The sequence below is a fragment of the Spermophilus citellus genome, assembly GCF_964194105.1.
Source record: "Spermophilus citellus genome assembly, chromosome: 15".
Taxonomy (NCBI): domain Eukaryota; kingdom Metazoa; phylum Chordata; class Mammalia; order Rodentia; family Sciuridae; genus Spermophilus; species Spermophilus citellus.
Window position 1 is genome coordinate 16,323,243 of NC_138195.1, and position 20,455 is coordinate 16,343,697.

The 20,455-nt window shown below is 50.0% G+C and overlaps 1 protein-coding gene across 5 annotated transcripts in view; it reads right to left on the reverse strand.

The window, feature by feature from the left end:
- RASGEF1A (RasGEF domain family member 1A) overlaps window positions 1-20,455 on the reverse strand; it is a 78,256-nt gene that overhangs the window by 22,038 nt on the left and 35,763 nt on the right. The window contains exon 1 of one of the 5 annotated variants that reach the window (XM_081268019.1): window positions 9,942-10,000. The exons of 2 other annotated variants lie outside the window; for them this stretch is intronic. Coding sequence is in view for 1 of the 3 variants with exons in the window: in XM_081268016.1 (XP_081124142.1) it covers window positions 8,718-8,735 (18 nt within the window). In the remaining 2 variants the exon portion in view is untranslated. Of the gene's footprint in view, window positions 1-8,341; window positions 8,448-8,717; window positions 8,837-9,941; window positions 10,001-20,455 lie in introns of those variants that run through there. 2 more of the 5 variants (XM_081268016.1, XM_081268020.1) reach the window with 2 other exon arrangements.

Consider the following 20,455-nt stretch of genomic DNA (forward strand, 5'->3'; position numbering starts at 1 on the left):
TCAAGAAGTCATATTCACCAATGCTGCAAAGAAGGGCAGTATTTACCTTTGTGCACCTTTGGGGCTGGCCCAGGCAGTCCTGAGGCCTGACACAGGGCTGCAGGCCATGCTCCAGAAGGAGACGGCTGCCATGGGAACCAGAGTACCAGCCGCAGTACCTCACCAGGCGCCTTCTCCACAAAGGCCCAGGCTTAGGAGCAATGCTGATAATTAAAGCTTTGTTACAGACACATGATTCATTCTTTTTTTCTGAATTCTTTTCTATTACCAAATACGATTTGAATTGACTGAAGGAATCTTGCCATCTCCTCTTCACACTCCTAAATACAAATTCTGCCAAGTCTGGGTTTTTTCCTCATTCTTTTTTCCTCCTCCTTTTTCCCTTTTTGTCCAGTCAGCTTCTTCTGGTAGCTGCTCAGGAGACAGAATGTCATTGTCTACCAATAACTGCCCCACAATTGAGATTCAAGAAGCCCAGAGATGGAGCAGGTGGGATTTCAGAGAATCCCTGCCCTTTCTAGCAAGCTTGCCTCCTTGCCTCCCACTTGGCTGCTCTAGGACCAGGGCAGGGCTGGGGCCTCCTGATGCTCCCACCTCTGGCCTCACTCCCTCTTGACTGACTCCTTGGGACTCAACTCGAATTACTGAGAGCCTCCTACACTTGGGGACAGCTCTAGGATTCCAAGAGGCCAAGCTGGGTACAGGCTTGGACACAAGCAAACCAAGATCATCTTGGAATCCAGTTTTGTCATTATTAGGAGTCCTCTCAGAGTGCCACAGAGAAAGGAAGGCAGGTATACACCCTCACCCCAACTGGAGTTGCCCCTTCCTAGACAGGGCATCCACCGAAGACGTCTGGGACAGGATGTCCTGCTGCTAATCAAAGCCCAGCACACTGGCCAGGGTTCCCACCTGCTCCAACAGAAAGACACCCCATGTCTTGGGTCAGGCTGAGAGCCAGACAAGGATCAACATGGCTACAAGACAGAGGGACAATAAGCTGCCTAGGTCAGAGCTAAGGGCCCCAGAGAGGCTTGTCTGAGGGATGGATGGGTGAAGTAGGCCTTTCCAGGGGTGAGCGGCTCATATATGGGTGCTGGGATATAGAAAAATGAATGGACAGTTCTTTTATTTTTAAATGACATCTAATTATACCAAGAAAAGATTTTTCCTTTGTGCTTAAAAACAAATAAAAATCAATTTCCTTTGCTTGAATTGACATCCTCCTGTCAGACACTCACAGCAGTCCTCCTGAGATTCTGAATGCTATAGAAGCAGGGAGCTTTGTGTTTGTCAAAGGGCGGGGGTATGGCACAGAGGGGCATCCAGCTCCTACTGGACTAGGAAAGCCATGGCCTTGTCCACTAGCTACAGACTCTGGAACAGGACAGGACACTTCCTGATACTTCCTACCACATGCTCTGTGGGTAATAGCTCTGGGAGGTCCAGCGGTATCATCACCTCTGTTCCTCCACACTGCAAAATGGGGATCTGGCCAGGGCCCGAGAGGCCTGAGGCTGAGCAGTTGGATTTTTGTCTTTCCAGTGCTGGAGCATCCCACTCTTTCCCAGGAGGGCACTGCTATCTACCTGCCAGATAAGGTATAGGCATGTGGGCTGAGAATAGTGCAGAACCCAGGAAGCTAGCCCAGGTTTTCTACCTGCAGGCTGGGACTTCCTGCCAGTGTTGACCAGACACAGAGAGACTGTGATACTAGGATTTATAATAAGATATAGATCTAAGTATCTATATATATGGATCGTTTCTGATGCACAGTTCCCCAACCCTTAGAATCTCCAAAGTGATGTATCTTTCTGTATGCTAAGGTGATTAGTGGATGAGGGTTCCAGGGTAGCCTCAGGATGAGGCTGGTTGTCAGGGAAACCAATCACATGATTAGAAGGTTAGAACTTTCAGTCCCACCCCACCCCAACCCCAACCTTGGAGGAAGGAAGAGGGGCTACAGGTTGAGTTGATCATCAGTGGCTAATAATGCAATTAATCATGTCTATGTAATGACAGCTCCATAAAACCCCCAAATGACTGGACTGTGAGAGCTTCGAGACAGCTGAACAGACCTGGAGAGTGGCATGCCCAGCAAAGTCGTGGACGTTCCACACCCCTTCCCTCATGCCTTGTCCCGTACATCTCTTCCATCTGATATCCATCTGTATCCTTTATAATAACGTGTTTCCTTGAATTTTGTGAGCTGCTCTAGCAAACTGATCAAAGCAGAGAAGAAAGGGTCATGGGAACCCTGATTTATCCTGTCAGAAGCATAAGTCACAACTTGGGGGTTTTTTATTAGCATCAGAATAAGGAGCAGTCTTGAGTACTAAGTTCTTAACCTGTGGGATAGCTGGTGTCTGCTGGAGAATCAGGTGTCAGAAATGCTATGTTGAGTGACTGAGAGTAGAGAATAGGAGAAATATCTCTATTAGAGGCAAACTCCAGAGAACACAAAGCTGTACCCAGGAAATGCCATATGCACCTCCTCGTAGGCAAGAAAGACTGGCAGAACAACAACCAGAACTTGCTAGAACTTCCAATAAGGAATGGATGCCCAACTAATGAAGATCTTGTAGTACATGTTCTTGGGATGAGCATTCAGAAATGTGAGGAGCCACCCATGAAATACAGAGCCAGAGGAACAGAAAGGCACATTCGTTCTACTGTTCAGAGTTTTTATCTACATTGTCAGATGTCATACCACCAGTGAAGCCAAATGCAGTCCCTAAACCTGCCCAGCCTGGTGGTACACTCCTATAATCCTAGCTACTCAGGAAGCTTAGGCAGGAGGATCAAGCAACTTAGTCTCAGCAACTTAGCAAGACCCTTTTACAAAATAAAATAATGATTTTTAAAAGGAACTGGGGATGCAATTCAGGAGTAGAACGCTCTTCATAGTATGAATGAGGCCCTCAATTTCCTATACCAAAAAAAGAAAGAGAGAGAGGAAGTCCCCAAATCAAAATGTCAGGTGACAGAATGATAGGAACATAACATAACACAGCTGTATATTAATAAGCAAAACAATGAGCCAAAACATGCACCTACTTGATTGAAAAACTTTTCTAAGTAATATTTGGGTTAAAGAATCAATGCAAACTCCAATTACAAACAAAAGAAAAAATAAACCTTAAAGGAAACTCCACACCAAGTGGTAAGAATTATTCAGCCAAAGCTGTACTCAAAAGAAAAATTCATAGACTTCAATACATTATAAGACTAAGCACTTGATTCAAAAATCAAAAGAGAGTTTCTAAACAAAACAGACTTGCAGCAAACTGTAAAGAATTTCTAAAAGGTAAACAAGTGGATTTAATCAAAGAAAGAAAGTAGTACTGCTTATTAAATTCAAGAGCCTGATTCTTTGAAAACACAAAAAGATAAATCCCTGGCAGTTCTAATCAACAAAAGGAAGGGAGGGAAAGAGGGAGGAAATGCAAAAATACATTGGGCATGAAAATAGGAAATTGAGGATATGGGAAACAAGCTTTAAAAAATCAATTAGTTAATCTAAATTATCTGAAAGCTCTTTGAACTGGGATATTCCTAGAAAATATAAACAACACAGCCCAGGCAGGCTTTGTGGCCAGGGAGCCTGGGGCAAGAGGATCTGAGTTCAAAGCCAGCCTCAGAAACTTAGTGAGGCTCTAAGCAACTCAGTGAGACCCTGTCTCTAAATAAAATACAAAAAAGGGCTGGGGATGTGGCTCAGTGGTTATGTGCCCCTGGATTCAATCCCTGGAGAAAGAAAAAAAGAAAAGGGGTGGAGGGAGAAAACATAAATAATCAAAATAGACTAAATATGTTTAGAGCAACCACCCCCCCCCAGCGCACCAAAACTAAAAAATAAAAATAACCACAGTACAAATTAAGTTGACAGCCAACTAAACCTCAGGGAAATAGAAAAGCATGCTGTGGCTGAGATAGTTCCTAAAAATGAATTATTTCAGGCCTTTGAGAGTAAAATAACTTTATATGATATTCAAACTATTTCAACTACACAATTCACATTGAGAATTTTTCCTATTCATTTTATGAAGTTAACATAACATGATTTATAAATGTGACAAATATGTCTCCTAATAGGAAATACATATACATTCTTACCAATGAATATATATGAAAAATAACCTAAGAAACAGCAACATATCAGTAAAATGAACTCAGAAGCATTTTTAAGCACAATAGAGACTGTCCCAGTGGGATTTTTTTTCCATGAACAAGAGGATGATTTAGCTCAGAAAAGCTAAACAAGTCAACACATTAAAAGGTCCAAGGAGGAAAGACATTTGATGATTTTGCTAAATTCAGAAAAGCCCTTGGTGAAACTGAATATCCATTCTTGATGTATATGCTTGGCAAGTAATATGGGAGTAGGGCATACTGTGCATGATGAAGAATATCTATGGGCACTATAGGGCCTATTTCAGACACAGAAAAACTTTCAAATCTTTCTCATTACACTGAAGATCAAACCAAGGACAACTGATGTTACTTAGTGTTAATTTGAATCTTTTGGAAAACACAATAAGAAAATAAATAAAAGACAGCTTATATATGAAGAGGTGGAATGTTCCTTATAATATGATTAATTTCCTTTGTTTTTTGGGAACTCAAACCAAAAATCTATTCAAACTAACAAGAGTTCAATAATCAATCAGCTAACATATATATTTTTTAAATCAAGGAATGACCTATCTCTCTCCTCTCAGGTGCCCCAAACAGGGGCATGTGGAGCAGGTACTAGGAAGTTCACTCCAGCAACAATGGATAGAAGAGATGTAGAGGTGTGTGTGTGTGTGTGTGTGTGTGTGTGTGTGTGTGTATGAGAGAGAGAGAGAGAGAGAGAGAGAGAGAGAGAGAGAGAATGTGTGTTTGTGTGTGAGTATAACTGTGTGCACGTGTGAGTGTGTCTGAATGTGTCTGGGTATGCATGTGGGTCTCTGTGTCTGATTACGTATCTGAGTTTGTGTATCTGTGTCTGTATCTGTGTCTGCATCTGTGCCTATGTGTCTGCATGTATCTACTTGTCTGTGTATGCATCTTGTGTCTGTGTGTGTCTAAGTATGTACCTCTGTGTATATGAATGTCTATGTGTATGACTATGTGTTTCTGAGTGTGTGTGTATCTTTGTGTAAGTACATCTTATGTCTGTGTGTCTCTTTGGACCTCCCACTGCCGTCACCCTGGGACACTGGCCCACTGACATCACTCCAGGACATGCTGTGCCCAGTGGGTCTGCTCTGCCAACCAGGTCAGCTATGCTGAAGCCTTGGCCCCACACAGGTGAACCTGCACCACACCTCACCCTGGGCCAGGCACTGGTTTCCAGCCTTCTCCTGGAATGGGCTCATCCCTCGTCTCACGATGTCTGTTGCATGTTGTGATGGAGAAGGTAAGGAGGGAGGAGGAGCAAGGATTCTCCTGCTTCAGGGATTGCTGCTATGACTTGAGTCTCAGGAACCTTTCTCATCTAATATCTGTCACGGAAAGAGCAAAGCTGAAAGGGTTCACAGACACCTCATACCAGTGACCTAGCTCCCACAGATTTTGCTCTGGCCACAGAAGTTCTCTGACTCACACTCACCAGCCCCAGAACAGGGGGTGGTTCACAGGGCAGCCACACTGACATTTGGGAAATGCCAGAGGCTGGGCCCAGCCAGGAAGGCATGGGACAGCGGGGGCGGGGTTGTTCCACTGGACAGTGGGCATGCCGGCAGGCCAGGACTTCAGGGCCTGCAGAGTTCCTGGCTGCCTTCCCCTTCCCAAGACCCGACGTCGTCCTCATACCCCAACTGACTCCAGGTTCAACTGGGAGCCCCCGAGGGTGCTGAAACCTGTCTGCCTCTGAGCCCTCCCTGCCTTGTCCTGGAACCCATAAGGACCCAGGCAGCCCATAACCTGGCATAGCAGAAGCAGCCTGGAATGGGAATTAGGTCTGACCCCTGACTTCCTGGCTGACCTCTGGCAAATCACAACCCCTCTGAGCCTCAGTTTCCCATATGTAAAACATGGAGGCAGGACTAGCCACTCTGTACAAGCCATTTACAACTCTCCTATTAGTTCCTTCCTTCCCTCACTTATGCAGTCAACAAGCATCCACTGAAGCCTCCCAGTCTATGCCACATAAGACTGAACAGAAGAGCCCATGTTCCTTCACATCTGCCAGACAGACAAGTCTTCACATCACATCACAGCAGGATCTTCTTGGCATTAAGGGTCTCTGCTGGGTGACGTGGAGGCACAGGGGTAGGGAATGAACTCTGAAGGAGAAAGTCAGGGAGGGCTTCCTGGAAGAGGTGATTTTGAGGAGGGCTTCCAAATATAACCAGGGGAGTTTCCAGTGGATTAAGGGAAGGAAGAACAGGGAGACATAACAATTTGGTCTTCTCACAGACTCAACTTTCCTGTGGTCACTCTCCAACAGCTCCCCTGGAAGGCCACACCCAAGTTGACCAAAAGTGTGGGCAGTGCAGGCAGCTTCCATAGGCAGGCCAGCTCTCCCTTCCCGTGAGGATATGATTCTTCCCCCAGGCAGACTTCCTGACTACCCCTCCCTGCCCATGGACGCTGCCACTGTGGGCTCGGGGTGTGTCATGCTGTAGATTGTACTGTTCCACCGCTCTCTGTGCCCAGGCCAGAGCTAGAACCTAGAAAGCACATTCAGGGGGCCATGGTCATTAGATGCTATGGCTCCCCTCTCCTTCTCGGTCCTGGGGGCCACAACTCCCCAGGGATAGAATCCTCACCCTGCCTCTCCTGGGGAGCTCACTCAGAAAGGGGCCCAAGCAGTCAGGCCCACCAGGTGGGGCCCAGGAAAGCACTGTCTGAGACAGCTGGAGCCCTGCCTGTGGCCTGGAGGTGGCAAGGAGCCTGCAGGATGGAATACACCTGGCTCCAAAGTAGCAGATCCAGCCCAGACCTCCCCTGACTGCCCACCCCTGCCAGGCAAAACCTCATATCAACGTGTCCCCTGTTCACTGCCTGCCTCTATAGTACCTGCTACACCCTTGCCACCTCTGCCAATGGCAATAACCTTCTCCCTGGGGCCAGCCCAACTCCTTCCATCTCCATTGCCATATCCAGCCAACTGCAAGGCCTCTGGCTTTCCTTTAAATGTGTCAGAATCTTCTTCCCTCCTCTGCTACCTCCAGAGTCTGAGTCCCTGATTTGTCCCCTTTTCCACTGTAATCGCCAACTGCTATCCCCAGCCCTTGCACACAGCTGGCTGCTGTTCCTCCCTGTTAAGTTCTTATGGACATATCACACCTCTGAGGCCTCCCAGGGCCATCCTACCTAAGGTTCAAACACCATCCCACAAGCACTCTAGGTACCAAGTACCAGACCCCTGCTTGCCAAGGTGAACAAGGCTGTCATGACTAGTCCCAGATGGGACTGTGTGAGCCCTCTAGCTCTCAAGCATTGAGTCAAGTGACCTGTCACTCTGGACTGAGTCATTTAAATGACACTGAGGGCTCTCTCTGGTTCCTGCCATGAGACTCTGTCATCTGGTCCCTAAGTGAGGTGAGGCCCACGTGGGACAGGACTCAGTCAACTCTCAACAGGCATTACATGAATGAAAACTACACTGTGTCATTATAAGCTACTGGACTTGGGGGTTGCTTTATTACTACAGAATAATCCAAACTATTCTGACTGATGTACTTTGGGTATATTCTATTCCTCTCTCCCATTTCACTTTTTGCCTTTAGCTCTTAATCACATAACATCTCCTGAATTTTACTTACTGATTGTTCTTTTTTCCCTGGGTGAGCCACATGAGAACAAGGACTTTGGTGTGCTTGGTCCCTGCTGAACTGCAGGACCTGCACACAGCAGGTGCTCAATAAATGCATGTAGGTAAATGAGTGAATGAAAGGAAAAATGAGTCCTGCTGGCCACTGCAACTGGGCCTGTCTTCTCTCTGCACTGGGCCTCCACTAGCAGCCTGAGCAGGTCTGTTCCATGCTTAGAAAGCTGGGGACAGCAGAGCTGCCCAGCATAGTTCAAAGCTGGAGAAATTCAACAATGCCCCAGGCTCAGGAGTAAGGCCAGGACCTTTCTCAGCTTCCTCCCTGCAGGGCTCCTCATTCTGGTCCTTGAAAACCCACTGCTGGGCTCCATTCTTTAAATACATCTGCCTGGACAGGGAGGGGAAGGTGGACTCGGGCAAGCACCACCCCGCCCTCACAACCGCCTCTCCCTGGCTCTCACTCTCACTCACACGTCCCAGATATAAAACATGCCCTCCCTCTCGCCCACACATCACACAGACCCGCAGACACACCTCCCACGTGCCCTCTTCATCACAGACCACCCCCTCTCCAGGCACCTCCTCCTTGGGCCAAACAGGTGGTTCTGGGGCCCCTCGATTCCGGGAAAGGACGCAGAGTCGTCCCAACTCCTCGCGAACCTGACGGCGCCTGCGCTGGGCAGCCCCTCACCATCCCCTGTTTCCCTCCCGCGGGCATCATCGGCCTCCGCAGGCCAGGCCAGGAAGGCAGCGGCAGCCTGGGCGCGGCCGCCGAGCGGCGGGTGCCCCGGTGGAGACCCGGAGAGTGGTTCTGCAGCCCGGTCCAAGACCGACGCCCGGCTCCCCGAGCTGGGTGGCGCAGGAACCCCACCGCGCCGCCCTGCGGTAGCAGGCGCTGCCCGGCGAGCGCGCCCAGGACCACGCCTCCTCCGCCGGCCACCAGCCACCGCCCTACCTGGGGTTCCAGAAACATCCTGGCTGCCGGCTCCAGGTACTGTCCCCGACCCGGCAGGCGTCGGACTGCGGGAGACTCCTCTCCCGGCCGCGAGGAGCCCGCCTCCCGCCCCCAGCTGGTGGACCTCCCCACGCCCTCAAAGCCCCCTCCAGGCGGGAGGGGCGGGGCTGGCCCGGGGGCGGGGCCCGCAGACCCAGGGCTTCGGCGACTGCACCGACCCGACCCTGAACCGCGGAGCCGCGGACGCCGCTAGCCAGGGACGGGGTTGGGGGTCGCGCAGAGAAGGGCACCGTGTGGGCCGGGCGTCTGTCCCGAGGTTAAGTTTGGGAGCATCGTGCGGTTTGGGACTCAGCGCAGGGGGAGGCGGCAGTGGCGGTGACATCCGGCTCACTTGGGCCTCCGGCGCCCCGGTCTCCTCCTTCTGGTTTCTCTTACTCCTCCCAACCTCACCTCATCAAAGACATCCCAACCAAGCTACAGCAGGTGTCGGGCAGCACGGGGTTTGAATGCCCCCCGCGACCGGGCACTCGCTTCCCACAGCTCTGGCCTGAAGCATTTCACAGAACTCACTGTCCTTCCATTTCCTGGAGTGAACCCCGGGAACACGCAGCGGCTTTTGCGGGAGGGCTGATCTGAGAGACCCCAAGGATCCCCGAGGTACGTGGCAAAGGCAGGTGTCATCCCGCGCCCAAGAGTCCCAGCACTCAGAAGAAATCCTGTCAGGTGGTTGGTTTCCCTTCCACCGTGTTCTGAGACCAGACTGAGCCCAGGAGCCACCTGCCGGGAAGTCTGGATGAAAGAAGCAGAGACTAAACCAGAGAGGGAGCTGAAGCCAGGTTCTGGGAAAGGCAGAGCTGGCAGCCTGAGGGACCACTAGGGAGGAAAAGGACGCTCTCAACTTGAATGGTACAGAGAAGAACAGGGGATGCCCAGAGAGAGGCCAAGCCAACCTCAGAAGAACTCACATCCTTCCCCACCCCCTGCAGGCTCTGTGCCTGGCAGCCTTCAGGTCAGATACCTCTCCTCCCAGTTCCTCCTTCTCCTTTGTCGGCTCCCTGACCGGAAGCACAATTAGGCACTAGGCTGTCTTGATGGAAAGTTATTTCTGTCTTGAGGAATTCAAGACTGTGCTGGGTCCATTTGCTGACCTCCTCTATTTCTGTCAGTGCTTGTCCTGGGGCTGGACCCCATTTCTCATGGCTCCAGAGAATGCACTATTCTTACCTCATGATACAGCACCCGACAAGTGGGCAGTTAGGGGAAAACTCCAGGCAGAAATGTCGCAGCCACCATCTCCACCACTTCCTCCACCAGCAACTTTCACACTGTCCTCTTCCCCATTCTGTCATGGCATATTGTTTCAAGCCATCCAAAAGACACAAAGCTCACAGTGGCCTCTGCTGTTAACTAGTGGTTAATATCTGGGCATTCAGGCCCTGGGCATACATGGCCATCCCATCTCTTCAGACCACTCTGGAGTTCCAAGAGAGGTAAAACCTAGAGTCTTAGTCTTACCTCCGCGGTAAATTTTAGGCATCCTCCCCCTGCTTTCCCCATTCCTGTCCCATGACCCTGCAGGATCTCTGGCCCCTATGATGGTCATGGCATTGCCTCAGGAAGTCTATGTGGACAGTCAACAGCCCTGCTGCTACATGCAAGCCTTCCCCTCTACCTCTCTGACCATGGCAGTCTGGAGGAGAGTGATGGGTGGTTAGCCCCTGTTGTCTTCCTATACTGTTCCAGTCACTTCCCATCAACAGATATCACCAGTATTGCCCAAGGACCTCAAAAAGGTAAGATGCTTCTCCTGGAGTAAGAGAGTACCTCTGCCCTGGTTGTCTCCTTTGATCACAAGTATAACCTGAGCACTCATGTGTACATCTGATCCTCAGGCTTCCTTGTGCCCAAGGTCTGATGACAGGGGAGCTGACCCCTGCCAGCTATCCTTCTACTTGAAGCTGTGGGTGGGACTATCCTTCTGAGAGGGCATGTGAAGATCAATGTGGGACCTCCACTGTCCTCATCAGCTGCAGAAAGTAGAGAATGAGCAAAGTGTGGTGTGGCCAGTGGACTTCTGCCAGGACTTCTGGAAAGATAAGATACATAGGAGACACCCCCTCCTTCCTCCAGGCAAGGGCTGGACATGAGACCTGGAACAGTGTTTCCATCTTTAACCATAAGAGGCACCTTTGAAGAAGGGCTAGAAATCCTCATTCCCTCATTCTGGGATAACAGTGGCCCAGTACATCCAACATGAGTGCAGGATCAGAGGCTGGACCATAGCATCAGGCTCCTAATAAGTGTCAGCACTTGCTGCCCCAACACTGCAAGCAAAGGATCCCCATTACAATCTGAGTCAGGTCCCATGCCTCCTCTGTCCACAAGTTCCAATGTCTCCTGCTCTGATCATAATCAAAGCCAGAGTTCAACAGCTGTACTAACCCACTCCCACCTGAGACCTCAGCTCTCACTGCTCCGTCCTGGCATGGAACATACTTCCCCTGGTGTCTGTGGATACTCTCCCTTAGATCTCTGCTACTCAGAGACCTTGGTCTCTGTCACCTTTCCAGTGACATATTTACAATGTCTCCTTCTACCCTAGCAATTCTTCCTCTCCACTGAACATTTTTTCTTGCGGTTATTCAATCTGACACTCCCTTGTTAGCCTGCTCCTAAAAAAATGTGAACTCCATGAAGACAGGATCTTTGTTTACTGCTACAACACAGTGACTAACATTTCCACACATATAAGCACTCAGTGCCTATCTGTGTAATACATGTATGTGCATGTCTGTGTATATGCAAATATGGATATTAATAAAGATGTGGAATAAGGATATAGATGTGGTATATGGATATGGATGTAGATGCAGATATTGATATGGATATATATATGACTACAGATATGCATATAGCCAAGAATATTGATATAGATATGGATAAGAGTATGGATAAGGACATAGATATAGATATGTACATGCATATATAAATGGAATAGGGATATATATTTGGATACAGATATGATGTGGATATGGATATAGCTATGGAATATGGATACAGATGTAGACAGGGATATGGATATAGATAGAAATATGAATATGGATATAAATAGAATAAAATAGGAATATGGATAGGGATAAGGTTATAGATATGGAATGTGAATATAGATATAGAGATAGGTGTATATATCCAGCACAGGACTCATATACATAATAATAAAGAACTGAGAATGTCAAAAAAGTCAGAAGACCCAATATTTTTAAGTGGGCAAAAGTCATGAAGGGATACTTCACAAAAGGGCAATAAACCTAAGGAAAAGCACTCAACTTCATTAGTCATCAGGGGGAGGGAAATTAAAACCACACTGTGGAATCCCTGGACACCCACTGCAATGCAAAATTGAAAAGGCAGAAAATGCCAAGTGCTGATGAGGAGGTGGCACAACTGAAACTCTCAGCTGCTGGTGCTCCACCACTGGGACAGCCACATGGAAACACAGCTGACCATGCCTCTGAGAGCTGAGCATGTGCAGACCCAGGACTTCCACCCTGGCCCTGTAGGCCTGGCAGAAATGCTCACAGACTCACAAGAAGAGACACATCAGCTCTGCTCACAGTGGACCCAGGCGTCCTCCACAGAAGACCAGATTCCTGCCAAGCTGGAATTGGCCAATGGAACATTCCAAGAGAAGGATGGACAATGACAGTCATACACAGGGCAAGTCTCACCACCATGATGTGGAATTCAAAAAAATAGGCACAGATACTGAAGTAGGACCCCATCCATATCTAGCATGGCAAAGGCACCTACTCCATGGGGAGGCTGGGAGGTGCAGACTAGAGGGAAGGGGCTGGGAGGAGCCAAGGGGCCAGGGGGCTGAATCTGGGTGCCTATTATCCCACACACAAAAAAGAAATCACAGAGCTGAACATTCTGACTTATGTACTTCTCTGTACATATGTACAAAACAATTACATTAAGAAAATTGAAGGAGAGGCTTGAGGGTGTAGCTTGGTGGTAGAACACTTGTGAAGCCTTGGGTTCCATACCCAGCACAAGAAAGGAAGAAAGGAAAGGGAGGGAAGAAGGGAGGGAGGGAGAGACGAAAGAAAAGGGAAGGGAAGGGAGAAAACTGAAGGAGAAAAAATGAGAAAAAGCCTCCTAGTGGGATGGGCAGAAGCTGTCTGAGCCCCAGGGTCCTTCCAGGTCGAGTGTGGGCCACACCTCTGACTAGAAGCCAACTCAGAGGCAGGAGTATATGAGGGGCACTGGGTACCTGGGCCTTCCTCTCATCCCCGAAGAACAAAGGCAGTCTCTGGTGAAAACACCTGCTCCCTCCTTTAAAAGATAGAGATGCCAGTTGGGGCAGGAAGTGCCCAGTGGATTTTGGAGGATGAAAGGTGGCCCCAGGCAGGCAGCAGACCTTGCAGAACAGAGGAAGCGGGATTCCTAGTGCCACATAGTGGGGACTGACAAGATCATACCCACCTGCTGGCTCACAAAGACCCTAAGGAGGATGTAAGCACATGAGGACTGAGGCTCAGGATGAAGGGCCAGGTAACAGTGGGGCTCTGGCTCCTAATTCTGGCCTGCTTTCTCACCCAGGACACCCCACCTGCCAGGTGACCTCGTACCTGTTTGAATTATCAGTTCCCCAGAATAAAGCCAGGCCCACAATGCCAACTCAAAGTGGCTTGGTGAAACTTGAAGTGGAATGAATCAAACACTAGGGGAGCTCTAGAGACATCTTAGCTCCAGGCCCCATGTGGGCCTTCTGCAGCTCCAGGTCGGTCCGGACCCAAGCCTCTTGCACACAGCCAGTCTGCAGAGAGGTCCTCCCTGCCCAAAGCCACATCCTCCAAGTCCTCACTACAGGCCACACTGCGGGATGTCAGTGCCCCCAGAAGTTGTCACTTATGACCTTGTTGCACTCACACCCAAGCCCTCCTGAAGTTCAGGGCAGGTGTGGCTAACTTTGCCCACTGGGTAGACTTGATGACAAGAGAGGACCCATAAGGCTCTGAGATTTCCCTAACACGGTCCCAGTAAAACTCCCCTTTGGAAGATAATATTCTAAGCAAACAAGAAACAAATGGTTTCAGGCCATACTGGAACAAAAGTATTTATTTGTTGGGGAGATAAACGGGGTCAGTTGATCCTTCTGATGACGCTCCCCCGTATCACAGAGGGAATTGTTCTGCCTGAATGAACTACCCAGTGGGACAACAAGTGTTCCATGGGCCTCTTCCTATGGCCTCTGCTTGCCCTGGATATCATCCTGAGGTGATAACAAATCAGGGGTGAGCTGTGAGATCGCCCTGGGTGTATATATACCCAACTAACCACGTGTATATAACCACGGGTGTAACTAACCATAACTAATGCACTGACTGCTCAGGACAGCAGCTGTTCTTTGCGCTCAGGGTTTCATTGCTCTCCTGTCAAGAGGCTAGGAGAAGGGAACTCGGCACATCCTTTAGTATCTACAGCCACGACAGCCATCCCACAGGTCCAGCCCTCCCTGCTGCCTTTCTGCTGTGCGCAGGGACTGGATAGGTTGCAGAACCAAGAGGGGCAAGCAGATATCTGACAGCAAAGGCTGAAAAGGCCTTGCAGAAGCGTATGGCATGGGAACCATGTCCCCGTGAGCACGGAGCCCACCTTGGCTGAGCCCAGAAAAGTAGCTCCACAGGGAATTCAACCTTTTATCAAAGATATGAGTGGCACAAACTGGCAAGGAGTGGCCCTTCTTCTAGGCCAGAGGCAGCTGGACACCCAGTCTGGGCCACCCCATCGCTGTGACTCAGCACCACCTCAGGCAGGTCCCAGAGCCTGGGGGTAGAAGAGGCCAAGACAGGGGCTCTGAGGCTGAAACTTGCAAAAGATGTATAACCTCAGGCTAGGTAGGCCTCAGGCCTGAGGCATAACTGAAGCTGTGCTGTTCAGGGATGAGGCTTGCCTGCGGGTTAATGGGGATCCCTAATGAGCTGTGAACTCAGGGAGACAGAGGTCAGGAAGACCAGAGGGACCAGAAGGAACCACTGAGATTGGCATAACCCTTTCTCCACTTTGCAGGGAGGGAGACGTGATGTGCCTTGTTCATAGGTGCAGAGCCTTTTGGCCAGGGGAGGTTAAGCAGCAGGACAGCCCAGACCATTGTCCTCCATCTCTGTCACAGACACTCTCACCCTGTCCCACATTTGCTCACAGCCCAGCCTCATTCTTGACTGTGTACCTAACCCCAGGACCCACACTGGTCACCATGATGATGAGCATGTGCAGGGTGCCCCACAGTGGAACTGTTATCTGTTTTGGCACCAACCCCAACCCCAATGCAGTTTGGATATAATTTCTAGCAATCTCACAGGCTGGGACCTGCTCAAGGCTGCACTCTCAGCATCTTCAGGTGCAAGCAGGGTTGGAAATGCTTCTAGTCCTCACAATGCTTTTGTGAGCAACAGAGAAAAGCACCTTGTCCCCATAGGGTATGGCTAGAGAGCAGAGAGCCCACTTGCATCTCAGTCCTGTGCCCCTGGTATGGCAGTCATGTTCTGAAGGGAACACTGGGTGGTGTGTTTCTCAAAGGCATTTGATCACAGAGCTGCTTTCTCCTGATGTTCCAGGAGTCCGTGGAGGGGCCAAGGGAGGCTCCTCAACGGGCCCCTGTGGTGGCTAGCCACTCTTGTCCATCTGCCCATCTGCACCTAGTCTAGCTGTGAATCTACAGCACTGGCGCTGTCTGCATGTTTGTCTTACCCATGTCCAGCTTCCTGGGTCAGAAAGGGGGTTCCTGCCAGAGTGGCAGCCACAGCGGAAGGCAGCTTCCATCATTCCTAACAATGCACATTCCTTCCCTTGAATGTGCTCCTTAGGGAAACACGTTAAGGTGCCACGATGGATTCATACCTTTTCCACCTGAGGCTTCCAAAGATCCTCTCATCTACTTCTACTTCCTAGAGGCCAAGATGATTCTGATATCCCCTGAAAATCGGCATCCTGGGGCTACTCTGAACTAGTGGCCAGTCCATACCAGCCAGTACTCAGAGCATCTCGGGGCTGTCAGAGATGCAGGAGGTAAAAAAAAAAAAAAAGGGCAGAAAGTCCTGGCTGGGGGTTTTCTCAGACAGAGACTCTCAAACTGACCCACTTACCTGGGAACTTGCTAAAAAGGCAATGCCCAGGACCTCTCCACAGAAATCATTCCTGCCCCCAGGGGTCTGTGAGAACTGGGGGTTAGGGGAGGTCACTGTTTGGGGAGGTAGTGTCAGATCTTAGACTATGATGTGGGACCCCTGATCCAAGAATGTGGAGAGGCCTGTGTACCCAGGGAGGCCTGTGCACATACACAGGGGACAGTGAGGGACACATCCAGGGTGGGGAGGCTGGGACATGGCATGGGGTAGAGAACACAGCCTCATTTCTAGAGCAGTGGACCCAGAAAGGATCAAGAGCATCTGCCTGAAGAGTCAGAAAATAGGCTTCCAGACACCCAGGAAAGATGGGGTGAGGCGAGGGCAGGGCTCAAGCAGGTGATAACTTGATATGAAATGGGTCATGATACACAAATACCTTCCTCACCCAAGGCTCTTAACACCCACCCCATCTGAGCAGAGGATGGCCTTCAAGGACACACCAGCACAAAGCAAGAAAATGTGAGGACAACCTTGATACCCTGATGAGAAAGATGGGAGGGGGAGGGGCAAACGAAGTAACAGGAAAAGCCCCACCAGCCAAGGAGCAAGCTGCTTCATGGCAACAAATACATATCAAGTCCTGAGTCATCCATTTTCACCTGTGAAATCTGCAAAACAATGGTGAAGGTGACAAAGAGTGTCCGCTTACGTTTGGAGGAAAGGCTGGGGTCGCTGGTAAGAAAAGGAGAACGGTAGCAGAGAGGTTCCACAGGTACCCCACGGGAGCAGAGCTGCTCTTGGAGCAGGCATCACCTAGTGCACAACACATCCATGTGCAAACATGTAGCCTTGTGTGTGTGCATGAGCATGTATGTGCAGATTTGTTATGTGTGTGCATGTATCTGCATGTATCCACATACACACCTAAAAGAAACAAGCAGATGCCCACCTAAATGCTAATCAGTGTGTCAACCCCCACTGGCCAATTTCTCTCATGCCCTTTACTCCCCTTCTCTCCAGTTCTCCTTATCAAGTCTTTCTCAAGCTTGCTCCATGACTGTGAATGGCTTTATCACCAGTATAAGACATTGCATGCTCTTTTTCTAAAACCAGGTCCTAAGGCACCCAGCTGTCTTTGAGGAGGCTGCCCACAGGGCAGGAGGAAGGTCTAGATCAGCTGCATCCATCAGAGGTTTCCTTCATGGCTCTTATAGTCTCCTGGGAAGAAGACTTGTTCCAAACATCTGGGTGGCTCCAAAAAAGGGAGGTAAGATGAATTGATATGGAGGATCAGAGAGGTGGTTGGGTGTCAGGAACAGCTGCATCAGGCAGCATGGCCCCCCACACACACACCCGGGGTTTTGAAGGAGCTGTTATAAAGAAGCAAGTGAGTCTCCTCTACCATCTCACCCACAGGAAGCCTGTTTTGGTGTGTTCTCAGCATTGCTCATTCATCACTCCTCCTTACCAGTTACCCCTCGCTTCTCCCTCCAGCTGGCAGACCAGAGGCTCCACCTGGACCCACACTAGGAATCCGATTGGGGAGCAGGCAAGTGGGCCTCCCAACCAACCTGACACATGCCTTCCTCTCCACACAGTGACAACTTAACTCTTACTTCCAAGACTTAACCCTCCAAATTGTCCCTCTCCCTCTTCCTCTGCCCCCAGCATATTTCTACCCTGCCACCTCCTGCAGAGTGCCTTTCTAACTCCTGAAGTCCTCAAGGTCAAGTCCCCTTCAGCTGCCAGCCCACTCACACTGTGCACTTCACACCCTGGTCCTTCTCCCCTCGCCTTCCATAGCAGCCAGTGGCTCTGAGAATCTGAGCCTGGACCTCCTGACCAGGCTCCATGGAGTCAAATGTGCTAGAGTCAATGAGTGATGTCTGCTTCCGGTATGGGAGGAGAGGAACGAGGCATGAGAACCTGGATCCCAAGAGGACCCAGCTCCTCCTCACAGGTTCTTCAACAACTGGCTGGTATGTTGCATTCCTAACTAGACCATTCTTTTTTTTAAATTAATGAACATTCACTATGTGTCACATAGTGATCTCAGATATAATTCACTATGTGTCACATAGTCATCTCACAGATATAATTCACTATGTGTCACATAGTCATCTCACAGATATAATCCATACTCTATAGGTTACATTCCCAGGGGTTAGGCCATAGGAAGGGGAGAATAAAAAACAAATTAACAAAATCCAGATGGTGATGAGCCCAGAGATGACACAAAGCCTGTAGGTCACAGGAAGTATCACCTAAAGCCTGGAGTTAACATGGTAATGCTAAGTTGGAGTCATCCAGGAAGAAATTGCTAGGCAGGGGCACAATAAACGCAAAGGCCCTGAGGCTGAAAAGTGCTTGGTCCATTCAAGGACAGAATGACTAGTGTTGTGGCCTCTGGCAAGAGGTGGCTGCCCTGGGAATTTTCCAGAAGCTCAGCAGAACTATCAGGTTGGAAGACAATGCTACCTGGAAGGCTTTCACACCTTCCTCTGTGGCAGAAAGCCTGGCAGGTCCCTGAGGAGTCCCAGAGCAGCTGGGAAGCCAGCTTCTTCAGGGATGACCGAGAAATAGTTATTTCTAGAAATAGTAGGATGGAGAAACTCTACTATTCTAGACCAGTTTTAGCCATGTTGAGCTGGACACCTCCCACCCTATCCTAAAGGTTCCACCAGGGATCATGGGGATCCCTTAAAATGGAGGCCAATTTTGCAGACTGAGGCTTGTTTTAATTTTTAAAGGGGGGGGGGAAGAGGGCTGGGCCAGCCAGGCATAGTGGCACATGCCTGTAATCCCAGCAACTCGAGAGGCTGAGACAGGAGGATCGCAAGTTCAAAGCCAGCCTTAGAAATGGGGAGGCACTAAGCAACTCAGTGAGACCCTGTCTCTAAATAAAATACAAAATAGGGCTGGGGATGTGACTCAGTGGTCCAGTGCCCCCAGGGTTCAATCCCTAGTATAAAAAAAAAAGAAGAAGAAATGTAAAAAAAAAAAAGAGGGCTGTGCCATTAGGATGGGGTATGAATAGGGATAGAGGAAGCAGCACTAGGAATTCTTGCTTTTTTCTACCTCTCAAAATCCATAATCATCAGGGAAAGTGGGAAAATGCTCCCTCTTACTCTTGGAATCAAAGGAACCAGTCTGTGTCACTTCTGTTCCCAGGAAGATGCACCAAGGCCACCAAAGACCACTGCCTGTCTCCCCCAACCCCTCTCTGAGTTCAGGGGGGCTGGTCCCTGGGTTGCTGGCCATTTGTTCTCTGGCCAGAGTCCAAATGCCCATGGCACAATTCTGGAAATGTAAGCATGGCTTGTGTGGACTTTCAGTATCTCAATATTTCAAAAAATGCTTTTGCAAGAACAATAAACAGAAACTGGAATCCATAAATAGTTCCTCCTGGCATGAGACAAAGGGGCCCCAGCCAGCCCTGGGGCTGTGATCAGGACCCATCACTGCACTGCTAATGTGTGGCGTGGGCGTCAGCCCATGGGCGGGTCAGCTGGCGTCCACTCAACTGGGCACAGAGTTTGTTGTGAGGCCCTGGGAAAGCCCCTGCCCTTCCCATAGGGACTGGTCATCCTAAGGTCCCTGTAGTGACTCCCTCTGATTCTGCTGAGGGAAGAGGTGGAGCAGGCAGGCCTGGGGGGTGGGGGGTGGATGCAGTGCTGGGACCACCCTCTCCCACAGTCTCTACCCTCCCCGTGGAGCCTCCCAGAGGGTAACTGCCAACCCCACCTTTCGCACACACACTGAAGCCTCTGGAAGAACTTGCTATATTGTTGGTGTCACCACTGCCTGTCCACTACCTGGTCCTCAGTCCTTATGACTATGTGACCCTGGCATGGGCAGAATGTGCCTGAGATGCACATGGGATTCTGGGGCCTAACCCTTCATCTCTGCATCCCTGGCCTCTGGCTCCAAAGGGCAACCTGTATGGAGGGACTCCACCAGGAATTGTGCGCCCTCTCCTGGTGTGCAGTGTGGCCCACAATGTGGGGAACAGTGGGCTGGCCTGGATCCTAAAAAGGAAAAAGAGGGTGCTGCCTTCACCTCCTGCACTCCATCTGGCCTCAGTTCCCCTCCTGGGGGTGGGGGTTGGACCAGGTGGAAGCTGGGTCACCAGCCCTCTGGGCAGACTCAAGTCAGCCAGGCAGGGGCAGGGCCACCTGGTGTCAGTCATGGAGAAAGCAGCATTGTTGTGAGACCCTGGGCCCACACCCTCCCCGGGGCCTCTGCTCCAGCTCTCACTGCTTGCTCTGCTCCGTGGGGAGGGCCCAGGGAAACTGTGGGAGCCTGAATGCAGTTGGACATCTGTAACATGCCCCTCACAAGCATAGCACAGCCAGGCCTCTGATCTGGTTGTTCTAAAAACTGAGAAGACTTTAGGGTCCCACAAACTTCTACGGACATCCAAAGAGGGTGTAGGAGCCAGGTGACAACCCCCCACACCTTCTGCCACTCAGTTGTTGCCCACAGTTCTCAGATAAGAGACTCTGCCTGAGAGTTCATGTCTAAGATCCTGGGCTGTCGAGGCTCAGGACAATGGGGTGAGTTCAGAAGCAGCCTGGCCTTGTCGATGGTTGTAGGATTATGTCT